This window comes from Plutella xylostella, chromosome 26 (genome assembly GCF_932276165.1).
Source record: "Plutella xylostella chromosome 26, ilPluXylo3.1, whole genome shotgun sequence".
Lineage (NCBI taxonomy): Eukaryota > Metazoa > Arthropoda > Insecta > Lepidoptera > Plutellidae > Plutella > Plutella xylostella.
In genome coordinates this window covers 1,561,211-1,576,431 of record NC_064006.1, presented here as the reverse complement: position 1 = coordinate 1,576,431, position 15,221 = coordinate 1,561,211, and the positions used below count along the sequence as shown (strand labels likewise).

General features: G+C 39.1%; 1 protein-coding gene across 2 annotated transcripts; it reads right to left on the bottom strand.

Annotated features, from left to right (window-relative positions):
• Positions 1-10,423: 10,423 nt before the first annotated feature.
• Positions 10,424-14,877, bottom strand: LOC119691092. 2 transcript variants are annotated; one of them, XM_048630605.1, is made up of 2 exons: positions 14,472-14,877; positions 10,424-14,224 (listed from the first exon to the last, which is right to left on the bottom strand). In XM_048630605.1, exon 2 carries the CDS (start codon positions 13,048-13,050, stop codon positions 11,299-11,301), a length of 1,752 nt encoding a protein of 583 aa, XP_048486562.1. In that variant the 5' UTR covers positions 13,051-14,224; positions 14,472-14,877; the 3' UTR covers positions 10,424-11,298. Both variants share the same exon structure in this region, with proteins under 2 accessions (XP_048486562.1, XP_037963557.2).
• Between the last annotated feature and the right edge of the window lie 344 nt (positions 14,878-15,221).

Genomic DNA, 15,221 nt, shown 5'->3' with positions numbered 1-15,221 from the left:
AGGAGGAGCGTGTTAGGTGCACAAGTTCATCAAAACCAAAGCGGAGCGGAGTGTTTTCCAAACAGCGGAAACAATACAAGGCACCAGTTTGCGCTATGTAGGGAGACGCTCCGTCTAAGTTAAAACCAAACGAATATTATTACTTTATATAAACCTATGCCATAGCATTATTAGGCTATTCAAGATTTGGCAATACCATTATTAGGCTAAACAATGTTATACGAAATAACTTTTTACTAAACGAGATTTATGCCATACGATTTTCGGCGTAACGAGACTTTGACCAAACGTTACTATGCAATACGAGATTAGGCAAATAAATCTTATGCCAAAAAAGGTAGAACCACAGAATACACACACACACACACACACTCACGCCTTGTACTAATGTACTCCCTTGCGGGGTAGGCAGAGGTGCATTGCTGCACCCACTTTTCGCCAGAGTACAGAATATCCTGTCTTTAAACAAATATCTGCCCCGGCCGGGAATCGGACGCACTCGGGTCACTAACCACTACAAAATTCGGTCGTCAAACTACTATGTATAAGTACCTACTCTTTTTGCCACAGTTGGTTATAATCCTAACTTCCTAATCCTAACTAATCCTAACTAATATTATAAATGCGAAAGTAACTGTGTCTGTCTGTCTGTCTGTTACTCTTTCACGCCAAAACTACTGAACGGATTTGAATGAAATTTGGTATACATACGGTCTAGACCCTGGGAAAGAACATAGGCTACTTTTTATCCCGGAATTCCCACGGGAAAACTTTTTAAGGCGAAGCGAAGCGCGCGGGAACAGCTAGTAAATAATAAATAGTATTCGATACGAAGACTTCGGTATCGCATCGGTACGAACGACAAGCGATCCCTAGAGGATGTCAACTTTTCCCATTAATTATTATTTTCCGATGAAAAAGACCCATGGGACCTTCGCAGGGAAGCCATTAAACTCAAGCGTCTTGATTAGAATCTATTGAGTTGTAATTTAATATATTATGACTGATAACTTAATTCAGAAAGTAATTAGATCTTATGAGAGAGTGAAAGTAGAAAATTACAGGCCTACACAACACATTGAGAGGAGTTTATTGCGAACGAAGCGTACACCTATCGATATTATTATCGTACGGTGGCCTGCGCCGAAAAGTATACAGGCGGAGTTTTTAAAATAGCTGCCTGATGATGAAGGGACCAGCTACATCCTAATCCTAACTAATATTATAAATGCGAAAGTAACTGTGTCTGTCTGTCTGTCTGTTACTCTTTCACGCCAAAACTACTGAACGGATTTGAATGAAATTTGGTATACATACGGTGTAGACCCAGGGAAAGAACATAGGCTACTTTTTATCCCGGAATTCCCACGGGAAAACTTTTTAAGGCGAAGCGAAGCGCGCGGGAACAGCTAGTCGTTATAAATCCGGGGACGTGTTGTGTGTGATGTGTATAGCAGTGGTGTTTATGTGGATGTGCTTGAGTAGGTTGTGAGGTTGAGATCGCTATTTTGAAAACTCCGCCTGTATACTTTTAGGCGCAGGCCACCGTACGTATCGCATCAAACGGATTAATATTATCATAAGTGTATGGAGAAACGGCATTGGCAATGCCATTGAAGTGGACGTAGATGCGTGAATTTCTATACAAAGAATACTGAATACTATGCTTCCGTTGCGTAAGGCCCGGGTCTCCTATTACGCGCCGTAGATCGCGTCCAGCGTCTCGCCGTAGGCCGCGTCACGATGCCCACTACATCTACGCGCCAACGTCGGCGTGTGAGGGAGACCGCATCAGTACATTTCTATAGTGAGCATCGTGACGCGGCCTACGGCGTGACGCTGGACGCGAACTACGGCGTAAATAGGACACCCGGGCCTAAGATGCCGAAAAGTGGACGCTTACCTTTACTAGCCATTTTTAGTTGTGAAACCGGCAGAAAGTGCCGGAATAGGTACCTAATAGACTTAAAAGTTGGACCGTTGTTCAGCTGAAAAAGCCATTAAACGACCCAAAAATTTACATTTTATGTACTTAGCACAGCTTCAAACAAAACTGTGTTTGTAACCCCAAATATAAACAGAGTGTCCACAGCAAAACCGCGAATACCGCCTGAAAACCAATTTCATTACTTAACTGCTTCCCTGAAATATATTCTGTTACGTTACGCGAAGGTTCAAAATGGATTGAATTTGTTATATTTACGTGCTCTTTTGGTGGAGTTATTCTTAAAGTACCGTAAAGGTTTGAATAATTATCATTGATAGTTTTTGATGAACTTTAACTTGATGTTTTTGCCTAAAAGGTGAAGCGTGATATCAGTATAACATAGGTACAGTCAGCGAGAATGTCAGTTGAGCACAACTATGCATGAATGCAGCTTAGAACGACTTAAATTCATGCTTGGATACATTTGGTCAAGTGTGAAACCGTTACCGTGTCGAATACGACCAGTCTTGTGTAAGTTTATGTTATCTTCTATTGTTTCATGGTGCAATTTACAATTTTATCATTGAGACTGCCCTCTGCATTAACAGGGTACTTGACTAAGCGTACAGGATTAATAGTTTTAAAAAGTTTACATTAAGTTTACTACGATCAAAAGTTACATTATATATTTATAAAATGTATGTGCCCTCAGTGTAGTTGCACATAGGAACATTGTGTAGTGAAGTGAAGACATAAGCCTCCCTTATATGAATCACGTACGGAAGCTTTTGTGTAGCTTCTACTACGGTTTGACCAACTTTCGCAATTAATTCGTGCCCCAATCTATACGTGACCCACACCGACTTAGATTAACAATATAATAACAAGATGAAGTGCATTGCAAAAGAAACGTCTCGAGAAATAACACCCGACTTCTAGGTATATCTGAGCTTTTATTTCGAATAAGTTCGGTTAGAAGATTTGTGACTTCATTGATTGGTACAATTGTTGTCACTATGTCACTATACTGTCCATCTGTCTGCTAAGTAAAGTTGGTCGTAGTAAAGTTCGTTTGCAGTCATCAAATATGTATGGGATTTCGAACGTCAAAAAATCAAAGAAAATACATTGTAATAAGATGGACAGAGTATAGGATGAACTTATGACGGTTTTACAGTAAACTTAATGCGGTCAGTTTCTTGCTTTTTTATTAGACACACCATCTTATTTCGTATATTGTTAATCTAAGCACACTGACTAGGAATGGACTGGATGGGGACAAATGTCCAACTAAGTTTGTAAAAGCATTAGTTTAGGTCACACCGTAAAATTTCCAATGTTCTCATTGAAATAACTTTTGACCTACTGAAACAACGTTGATGAAACATGGCTAAGGGCAAACTCGAAACAACAAAATAGAGCACATTTAGAATCCGATTACGCTAACTTTGCAACGGGTAAGAGATGGGTGATATTTTGTTTTATTTAACTGGCAGCACTAAACTGGAGAAGACGAAGTGACGATTGTGACGAGCCACGAAATAACAAAGAATAATTATTGTATTGTTTTTTGCAGTGCAGCGGTCACAGGATTCGATACTATTTTCGAATCTACACAAACATATGGAAAAAAACAGTATCGTCAACTGTCACTGTCAAAATTTAAGGCCAATTTGTCAGTTCTAAAAGCGACATTTGTTTTTTTCCATATCTTTGTGTAGATTTGAAAATAGTATCGAATCCTGTGACCGCTGCACTGTTGGCATTCTTGTTTCTGTTGCAATGTTAGCTTTGTATGACCTATTTCTATTTATTTTACAACTCCGAATTCAAAAATGGTTGAGGAGAAGGGGTGGTTCTACGAAATGGGTGCAGCAGAAACAGTTTCTACGTAGGTATATTACATACTTACATACATACATGTATACATATGCACTCACTACTCTAATCCCCGAAGGGGTAGTCAGAGGTGGCTCACAAGCGAGCCACCCACTTTTCGCAGCACATTTGTACTCACGTGATAGGTTGCGAATGCGAACCATATCGCTGTTTTTTATACGTACTTATAGCCTTTTTGTAACATCCTCTATTAAGTTGAAGTCGCATAACTCTTGAACGTCTGAACAGATTTTCATAAAACATGGCAAAGAACCTGCTAGGATGGTCCGATGACATCTGCAAGGTTGCGGGGAAGCAGTGGATCAGAGCGGCACAGGACCGGAAGAATTGACGTACAAATAAGGAGGCCTATACCCAACAGTGGGCGATAGAAGGCTGATGATGATGATGGCTAAGAACACTTGGGCTAACGTTACACATGAGCCCTATGACCCTAAAAAATTTAACCAAAATTGGTTAAGCTCTTTGGGAGCTACGCTACAACAGATAGACACACACACAGACACCTCAAACTCATAACACCTCTCTATTTACATCGATGGTTAAAAATAAATGTGGGTGTATGGCTACAAACCTTCTATAGTAATACTTCTTTCTTGCACTCTCTAGTTCTTTCCTCCTTATATGACAGGGCCTTTGTGAAATGGTGGTAGAGTAATATTATGACAATGGACAAAAATAATTTTGAAACTTTACGTCCAATAAAGTGATATTCTATTCTATTCTATTCTATACTATACTCTCTGAACTAAACAACAGGACTGTATGAACTAGTTACATAACTTCATACCTTCCCACTTTACCTGAGAGGTCACCTGTCATCTCAAATAAAAGCACCCATTTCCAGAGTAATCTTGTAACATAGAAGAAAAAACTAATTATGACTAATGGCAGAGCGAGATAAATAATCGAATTAGAGGGAGATGGGTGGATGGTGTTTTCTCAATTTCACCAATTATGTACCGGGAAAAGTTTGGGCGGGAAATACTGGTATTTCGGCTCTAGTATTCGTTATTGTGGTGTGAGTATAGTAGATAAATTAAAGCGATTTATAATATAGGAATTTTTGATGTAGGTACAGGCTTTTCCGTGCGAGCTTCTTATTGAATTAAAACGGGGAATTAAGAGCATAATTGTACATAATATGTTAGGTACATAATATTATTATGTACCTAACATATTACACTCGTGAGCAATGAAAAGGTTCCAGTTACATTATCACTGAATTAATCCTAAATGGAAAAAATACTACCTTAGGGACGCCGCCACCACCGTCTTCAATATTGAAGTATATTTAATTGCGCATCAGAATATTAACAACTAAAAACTAAATATTGTGAATGATGAAAAACCACTAATGAACGCAATTATATCAGTAATATGTATCAACACTACATAACCATAACCAATGATTATAAAGAGGCATATGTCCAGAACTTAAAGGATTTAATAAAATTTATTTATACATTATGAAGTTATTATTAAAATAAAATATTAAGTAAATTTAACTAAACTATCTACCTAGATATTTTACAAATAAAAATGATAATAATATAAAATACTTATAACTGGCCTGGAAATATTCTACCCTTAATAAACAGGAGTTTATCAAAGGTAGAATATTTCTTTTAGTTCGCTGCCGTCGCCCGGGATGGTTCCGAGGAGGCTGGCAGCGTTCCCTCTCTGTATAGCCAGGCTGATGCGCTGGCTGAGATAGCTGCCAGCCCTCTGGTCCCTTGATACCTCGACCAGGCGCGACCAAAGTTCTTTTACTAATCGTCGCGCTTCGGGTCCCCACGGCCCCAGGGTCTCAACCCCAAACGGCACAAATATGTAGCTGTCAGACAGACCGTTGTATTTGCGCCGTTTGAGGTTTTCTGCAGCAGCCGCCGCCGTGCCCGCCGCCGCGGCACTACCCTGGATGTGGGAGGGGGCCACTGTGTCGGTGCAGGTGGCGTCCCACACTAGGCATTTCCCGTACTTCCAGGGCATTACGGTCATACCGTCGGGCCGCTTCCCGTCGTCTCTCGCCAGGCCGGTTGGCTCCAGAATGGCGGGGATTCCGGCGCTCGCAAAGGCCCGACGTATAACGTCGTTAAGGGCCGCGTGGCGGGGTAATCGGCCGGCACTCCGCTGACAGGAGAGGCCGTGGTGGCCTAGCTGGTCGACGGGGTTCCCGCAACGGCAGCGATGTGGCTCGTTGGTCTTACAGCCTAGTCTCAAACAGACAGAAAGGTTGAAGGTGTTGCGGTCCAGCAGTGTGCCCACACTCGCAGATGGAAGGGCCCTCAACCAATGTCCCGACTCCGGTTCGGCAGAAGCCATGAGGCGGGCGCGGTCTGCAGGGTTGGTGGCAGTTTCTAAGAGATTTTCCTGAACCTGCCTGCAGATCGGCTCGTCCCACAGCCTCTGGGATTCCGGTAGTCGAGGGACATCTTGTTGTGGGCCAGCGATATCTGACCAGGCGCTCCTGGCCTCGGCCAAGTAGGTGACCTCTGCATCGCCAAGCGATGGGTAAATTATCTTTCCGTAGAGGCCAGCCGTACTGTGTGCCGAGGACAGGAACGCCGGGAGGGCCACACTGGACGCCGAGCGGATGCCCAGGCCACCGAACCGTATCGGCAGCGATGCCTGGGCCCAGCTGCGGTTATCCAGTTGGCAATTTAGAATTTCGGTTAGTATATTTCTGATCATCGCATCCAAATTATTAAGTAAATTTTGGTGTCTCCAAATAGGTGAACATCGCAGTACATAGGTAAATTTTGGGACGAAAAGACAGTAAGGTAAATGTCCCAGTAGTTGACACAATAGTGGCAATAACAAAAACGTTGTTAGGGAAAAACTTTTATTACGAAATCAGGCGGTAACCAAGTAACAAAATTTGGTAAATCAGTCTTCTATCTAAATTATCTCCTTACAATCAAGTATCTAATTAAATGTTTTTTACTATTTTCCGAGAAAATTCAAACAGTCTCAAAATGTACCTATAATTGATAGGAAATTTTTCACTTCGCCCAGTAATTGACAAAGCAGTTTTACATTCTATGTTCCAGTAATTGATATGAAGTCATCAAAAAAAAATACAAAGTATTAAAAACTGTCATAGCAAAAGTAAAGTAATTTTCATACATAAAAACACTGAACATTTTAAACGTCTTCGCAACATATTTTACGCATTAACGTTGTTATTATAATGATACCTTATGAAATTCACCATTCAAAATAAGCATTATACAACAGTATAAATGTTTAATAGGAAAAAACAATCATTTTAACTTCTTATACAAATTCTAGAAAATATATTATATAGTCATCACTCTCGAGATCATCCGTACTATCATGAGGAGGCACCCACTTTTCGGTTTCATTTTCACTTGTAGAATATAATTAATTTTTTTCTTATTTCCGAAAATATCTGTTTTCTTTTTCACTGTAGTTTCCTTGGCTTTAGATTTATCCATTTCTGGTTTCTTCTTTCGTCTTAATCGTTCTTATTCGTCCGTCTTTCTCCATTATCATTCTCATTATTTTCTTCCTATATTTCCACATCATCTTCGCTTGAAGAATCAAACAATACTTTTTTGGTCATTTGCAAGGCGTCTAGATTCTGTTGTGCTGCAGTTTTTTTATTTGCTAAATTCTTTTCTTGTTTAATCTTCATGGATTCATCTTCTTCTCATTTTTCTTTGTCTTTCTTCAACTCGTTTTTCTTTCGGTTCTAATTTTTTCTTTTCTTTTTCCTTTGCCATGCTTAATATCTCCTTAACTATGGTGTTTTCTTGCGCTGGCGATAAAAACGTTTTTGGACCCATACGCCAGTCAAGTGGAGTCTTACCGTTCACTTTATAAGCATAATATAAAGTACATTGTATTTAAGGGCTACAGCAGCTATTGGTAAACCAGATTTTACCTCTTCATAAGCTCGTAGCATTGAATCCTCACTATAAGCAAGCATTTTAACTTTAATTGGTGGCATCTTATCAAATTATAGTACCAGCAACGAAAATTTTATTGTAATTAATAATGTGTATAACCAATAGTTGATAGCTAGATAACCAGTACTTGATACCCTATCAAATACTCGACCCGTGCAATATTTTCAACCCAGAAATAAACAAAGACAAATTTTATTGTATTGTGACCCTTACACCTTTGATATTACGAGCAAATTAAAAAAATAGTTTTGACCTATTACTTGATAGGGGGTATCAATTACTAGGTATTTGGGTTTTTCTTGTTCTTGTAGATGATACTCGTCACAAACAAGTAAATATAATAAAAATTGGTAAAATAAGCATGAACCAGCGAAGTTACTTTACATGCAAAGGTAATAAAAACAATACTTACCCGTAAAACGCCATAAATCAACTGCAATATCGTACCGGCGAACACTCCTAGCTTAGTTATTCAATTAACGAAACACAAGTAAACGCGTTGATGCAAACGGCTGCACGGGAAAAAAATTGTAACTTGAAATTGAATCGATGCAGAATACTCACACTTTGGTTGTCAACTTAACAGACTTCAAAGTTCAAATATTGATAGGAGTGCGTTTAAAAACTGAATTAGTTTTCTTATTGTTCAACCATAAAGTTGAAACTATCAATTACTGGGACCCTATCAACTACAGGGACATTTACCTTATCTGATGATTACCAGGGCGATTTGCGGATTAATTTGTACCAGCCGATGCGATGATTCCTGGAATTTTGTGATTTCATCGTCAATATATTTGGGAATCGATTCGTCAAGAACTGGGGATCCGAGGAGACGAAGCGAGCTTTTATTTAAGATTTTGATACCGGGTGCCAGAGAGTTAAATTTACTATGGATGTCTGTTTGTTTGTCTGTCGGTAGGTTGGGGTTGATAAAAAGTTCACATTTAGAGAAATTTAATTCTAGTCCGATGTTTTGGAATTCTTTGATCATGGAGTCAAGGTCTTGAAGAGCGGTGCTTGCTTCATCTCCTATGGATCCATCATCGAGATACCACACGTTAAATTTGGATTTAATTTTGGTTATCACCGGATGAATAGCCAGACTGAATATCGCTGGACCGAGTGGGTCTCCCTGCTGACACCCAGCCGCAGAACTATATTAAAAGATAGGAAATAAATACATTGAAAGATAATATAAAATACGCTACACCCTATCACCAAACCCAGAACCCTTCAGCTAACTCGCCTCGGGCCAACAATAAAACTTTGCCCCCTTTCTTCCCAAGACCCAGTATCAGCTGCTCCACTGTTACTAAGTATCGCGACGAATAAACAAAGGTTTATTGCGAAATTCGATATTTTATTACTTTGACAAGGGCTTAAAAATGTTGTGTTCGCTTGCTCGTAAGACGAAAGGTATTGGCACCAGCTATTCGTATATTTAATATTTAGGAATAGCATAAAATGATACATTTAATTTTCATGTACACTTTGGAAGATAACGGTACCTACATATAGTATGGTTTGAGCCTAGCTGACAGACATTTTGTCACCCGCACCTTCCCGGGACCCCATTGCGAAGTCAAACTGAAATAACATTTTTGAAGAAAGAAAGAAAGAAAAACTTTATTTGTCTTAGGGCGGATTCGGCCAACGTCGAGTAACTGTTTACTCACGAGTAAAGTACCAGTTACTCGCGAGTAAGCAGATTTTGCATTCTACCAAACCTGAAACCAAGATAACTAGCTTATCCCAAGAATAAAATGTTATACCGCCAAAATTGACCGTGTAACGAGCTTATCCGAGAGTAATTTTGTAATGGCGGCAGCACATCAGCTGATTAGAAAACCGTCATAATGACATATAAACACATCTGTCAAAACATAAACAAAAGTACGTTAAAAGGCAAAGTCTCAGAATAACAACAGCGAATAAAATATTAAAACATAAACAATTTCATACTTTTATAATCCATTCAAACTAAGTTGGCATGTCATTTCTATTGCATGCTTTGAAACGCAGCTATTTTTATAGATGATTAAACGAACTCACAGAGTGAAGTTCTATCACTATTATATGAGTCGCTTCATTCGAAGATATAATTTATTTATTTACCATGTAGTCCCTTTAACTTACCAGGCAGAGAGTCGCACGTTTTTTAGAGAAGTCAATTTACTTCAATTTCCTCATTTCCGTTTGACTAAAAATTCAAACGGAAACGGATCTACGATTTAATTTTTTAAATGTCACTAGTCGTTTCACTCCTATCAATCTCTGACACAATCGTCATTTCTTTAGAGATTTTAATTATTAGGTATTTAGCAAAACTTTCTATTGGGCTGGGTGGGAGGGACCTTATATCTTCGAATGAAGCGACTCATATAATAGTGATAGAACTTCACTCTGTGAGTTCGTTTAATCATCTATTATATTTCATCGCTTCATTCTTCAGATATAATTTATTTATTTACCATGTAGAATTTTAGAGCTGAAAGTTTTGCTAAAATGAAAATTACTTAATTGATTTAGCTAAATAAAATAAAATGATTTTATGTAATACAAAATCAAACCTCGTTTATTAAACAAAATATAAATATTCTTAATTAAATACAATTTGTACTTATAATCTAGGTTCTAAACAGACTGTCCTAGTGAAATCATTAGTATCGAGAATTGGTCTGTTGTAAAAACGAGCGAACGTGTTGGATGTGGCAGTCCAACCCGCCGTACGTCTAATATTGTCTATGCTAGCACCCGCTCTACGGGCAGCCGACGTAGCGGCGTGCCGGGCGCTATGCGCTCCGAAGATAGTTACATCTATACCACTCTCAGACAGTACTTGTTTAATCCATCGACTAATAGTTTGACTAGAAGCTGGTCGATGCGGTTTTTTGTAAGTCAACAAAAGAGAATCTAAAGAGTTACATCTTAAGTTTTCGGTTGCAGTTATATAATCTGAAATAGCGGAAGCGGGACAAATGCTCGGTTTTTCGTGAAAGAAAGGTAAATTTAATACCGGCTGATCGCGGTCAGGTGCGGATGTTTTGATTACATCTGTTATTCCAATCTGAATACCATTTGGAGATACCTTAATGTTTTGAATCTTGATCAATGAAAAAGTTTGAACTCTATGAGCAGTGCATATGGCCAATAAAATAACAACTTTCTTTGTGAGTTTTTCTAAATTTAGACTTGTATTTGGGTACCAAGTTGAAATAAAATCTAAAACTCTTTGTGGATCCCAAGTACCATTATATTTGGGTAGACTTGGTTTTCTTTTGTAAACTGCTTTAAGTAAACGTTTTACGCAATCATTTGTCCCAATTTCGCTACCAAGTAATAAGGATAGTGCGGAACGGTGTGTATTCAGAGTACCGTATGAGTTACCGTTCTTAAATTGTTCTGTCAAAAATGATAGCACATGAGTGATATTGGTTTCCAAGTAGGCAATATTATTACTATCGCAAAACTGCCACCACGATTTTAAACTAACATTGTATTGTTTCAAAGTGCTGTCAGAGAGAGAACACAGCATTAACGAAATCGATTCTGGTGGGCAGCCGCGCTGGCTGAACGCGCGCCTGAGACTTTCACGGCAGCCAGGGTAAGCTTCTCGTGAAGGGGATGGCAGTCTCTGAAATGGGATTGCAATAGCATCTTGTGAGGGTTTAGAAAAAATAGTTCTGATACCATGATTTGTTTTAAAAGTGGAAACCACGGCTGTGAAGGCCAGTAAGGAAAAACTAAAATACCTTCGGCTTTATCATCTATAATTTTTCGAATGCATTTCAAAAGTATTGCAAACGGAGGGAATGCATAGAAATATTTATATGACCACGATATTGTAAAAGCGTCGATTGCTGACGCTTCTGGATCTTGATTCCATGACACGAATACATGACATTTAGCATTGGTGCGAGAAGCAAATAAATCAATTTCGGGTTCACCAAATTTCGATAAAATATGAGCGAAAGCTTCATTTGAAAGTTCCCATTCAGTGTCAGGGTTGACACGTCTTGATTCAGCATCAGCGCGGTTTTCCTTGGTATTGACATAGGAAGCAAATAGGAACAGATCTCGCTTCTCACACCACTGCCAAATGTCCCGAGACAAGCTATTTAAATGGGGAAACTGAATCCCTCCCATGCGATTTATATAGCTTATCGCCGTTGTATTGTCAATTCTTAACAGGACAGTACAATTTAACAGTTCTGACGCAAAGCTCTTTAATCCAAGGAAGGCAGCCAAAAGTTCCAAGTAATTGATGTGGTATTCTTGTTCCGAAGCTTTCCAACTACCATGGATCTTTTGATCTTTGCAAACGGCACCCCAGCCGGTTCTACTCGCATCGGAATAAATCTCTAATTTATAATCAGAGTTTCTCATGTGATTTTTGGCAGAAAAAATATTATCAGACCACCATTTTAAATCATCTAAAACTATTGCTGGAATTTTTACTTTAGTTTCATAATTCTGGTAATTTTTAAGCATTAAATATTTTTGTCGTTCTAGTATCTTGGTATAGACCCAACCATATTTTACTGCAGGGCACGCGGCAACTAGAATACCAATCAGTCGCGCGAAATCTCGTATGGAGCAAGATGGTAGCTTCATATATGTTTGGACTAAGGAAAATATATTCCTGCTTTTATCATCGGGTAAAGATAAGGTCAAATCTTGTGTATTAAAAACAAAACCCAGAAATTTGCATACCTTTTGGGGTTGTAACACGCTTTTTTCAAAATTTATAACGAAACCTAAACATTGTAATAGTTTTATAGTTTCGTTAACATTCTGAGCACACTCAATGTAAGTATTGCCTATACATAGTATATCATCAAGATAATTAACGGACAGGAAGCCCTGGTTTCTCAGATAAGACATAACCTCTTTTATGACTTTAGTGAACACTCGTGGAGCTACCGAAAGACCATAAGGCAAGGCTGTGAACTCGTAAGTATCTATAGGTCCCGAATCACTTGGTTGAAATTGGAAACGCAAAAAATGTTTATGTTTTGGGGAGATAGGGAGAAGCAAATAGCTTTCCTTAAGGTCAATCGTTGCTAAATAACCATTCTGTGGTATCAGTTTGGAAGCCGATCGAAAATCTTCCATCTTAAAATGAGTTTTTTCAATGAATTTATTTAATGATTTTAAATTTAAAATAAAACGGTTACCACCGTTTGATTTTTCTACCAAAAATATCGATGACAAATATTGATTTTTCTTTGGGTTACACTGTGTAATCGCGCCTAGTTTCAATAGATTATCAATTGCTAATTGCATTTTATTCTTATCAAAAGGATTTAAATATGTGTTAACTGAATTTTGAGAAACTTGTTTACAAAATGGTATCTTTATACCTTCTCGAATCCATTCCAATACCACAGAATTGTTTGTAATTCTTAACCAGCAATCATAATAGTGTTGTACGCGGCCTGCGTGTACCTGGACTACTGGAACGGGGCACGAGGCCGGTTGCTGAACGGCATCCTCGCTTGAGGGGCCGGCGGCGCTGGCGGGTGGTATGGGTAAGGCCGGCGGACTACCGACATGATGGGCCTCCTGGGACCTCCTCGCCCCCCCCTGTTTGTTGGCTGATGGTAACGAGGTGGAGGCCCGGACCAGTTTCCCTGGTTGGGGCGGCCTGATGTAGAAGGCATTGGTTTGTTTTGGTTTGGCACATTCTTCTTTATCTGGAGGCCTTGTTTATGTATGGTACCAGATGCTCGGATCTTTTCGCCCAATGTATTGCCGAACAATGTTTCATCACGTTCGGTATCTTGCACAATAGCCAAAAATGATTTGTCTAGACTAGGATTTATTAGCTTAACCCTGTACTGAGTGAACATGGAATGAAAGTCCGATAGTATGCGGCAACTATCACTCAGGTGCTTCAAAGCTTCAGCTTTATTATCAGTTTTAAGGAGTATATCCATTGCTCTATTTACGGCGGTGACGCCGTGGCCAAGCTGTTGCTGGAAATGCATCAGTTTCTTGTCACGATTACGCACCATGTCCGATAGGACTGTTGGTGACATTTCGGCATTCAATTTTGGTGCTTGCAGCAAACGACAGTTGTCGGGAATAGGGTAATTTTCAAAAAGTTTCTCTTTATTTTCTTTTGACATGCCCTTTTTTAAAAGTGGGTTCCAAAGCATGGCTAAGTTTTCAAGAATTTTAGGTCCATATTCAGGGGATTCTGCTGTTGAATCGCCCAGGGCTGCCAAGAGTTCGGGGTCAACAATAATTTCGGATGTAGCTTCTTCAACTGGACATTCGACAGTCGAGGGATCTGCCGTGGCCGACGCTGGTGCCACGGTCTCAATCACAGCAGGAGCTGCGGGCTGAATAGCATCTTCTGCGGTAGATGATCCCGGAAGGGGCTCATAGTAAGCTATTTCAGGAATTGATTCCTCGTAAATATAAGCCTCATTTGTATTAACAACCTCTTCGGGTTCTGAAAATGACAAAATGTTTCGTGTAAATAATGATCATAATAAATTTGCAGGGCAGTGTGGTAATTAGGTATCATCACACAGGTTCTGCAGATTGTAGTCGTTGCAAACGCGCAGTAAGCCCCGACTTTCAATCGTTTAGGTAAGATGCAGTTACTAACGCGCAGTTAGTCCCTGACTTTCATGAGGAATTTTTACTAATAAAAGTTTATTTTATTTACCTATTTATTAGAAAGTTTAAACGCTTACCTTGAAGCTGTTCATCCTCAGAATCAGACGAAATTATCCGTCTGGAACACGTTCGCTTTGTCTGCTGCTTCTCCTGAAGCCGTTGTATTTTCCTATTATAACGCTCTATTTTTTCTTCAGCAGTACGCTTCGGCATTTTTAAAGTCGACGCGTGCGCACTCTGCCTCGCACGAAAAAGGAATGACGATTGTGTCAGAGATTGATAGGAGTGAAACGACTAGTGACATTTAAAAAATTAAATCGTAGATCCGTTTCCGTTTGAATTTTTAGTCAAACGGAAATGAGGAAATTGAAGTAAATTGACTTCTCTAAAAAACGTGCGACTCTCTGCCTGGTAAGTTAAAGGGACTACATGGTAAATAAATAAATTATATCTGAAGAATGAAGCGATGAAATATAATTTTAGTTGGATTACAGTTTCGTTCCTCGTTCATTCAATTTAATCATGGTATAACTTGGTAGAATGCAAATGTACTTATCCTAGATATTTACTCGCGTATAATTTTAATTCCGGTATAGTTATTCTCGTGTAACGTGATGTTTGGACGAATCCACCCTTAGATGTCTTATATTTTACGAAGTATAATTAGTGTCAAATGCAATACAATTTGAATCTGAAAATCGTTTTCAAAACTAGTACCGAAAGGGAGCCTGTACCTACAGCGCAAAGCATAGTAGCCTATGGTAGTTTATTATAAAATGAATAAAGCCATATAATTGTATTCACGTGACAAATTCGATGTGGAAATG

What these genes read in the sequence shown, in the direction of transcription:
- LOC119691092 (XM_048630605.1), bottom strand. Translation starts at nt 13,050, where the DNA reads ATGCAATTAGCAATTGATAATCTATTGAAACTAGGCGCGATTACACAG.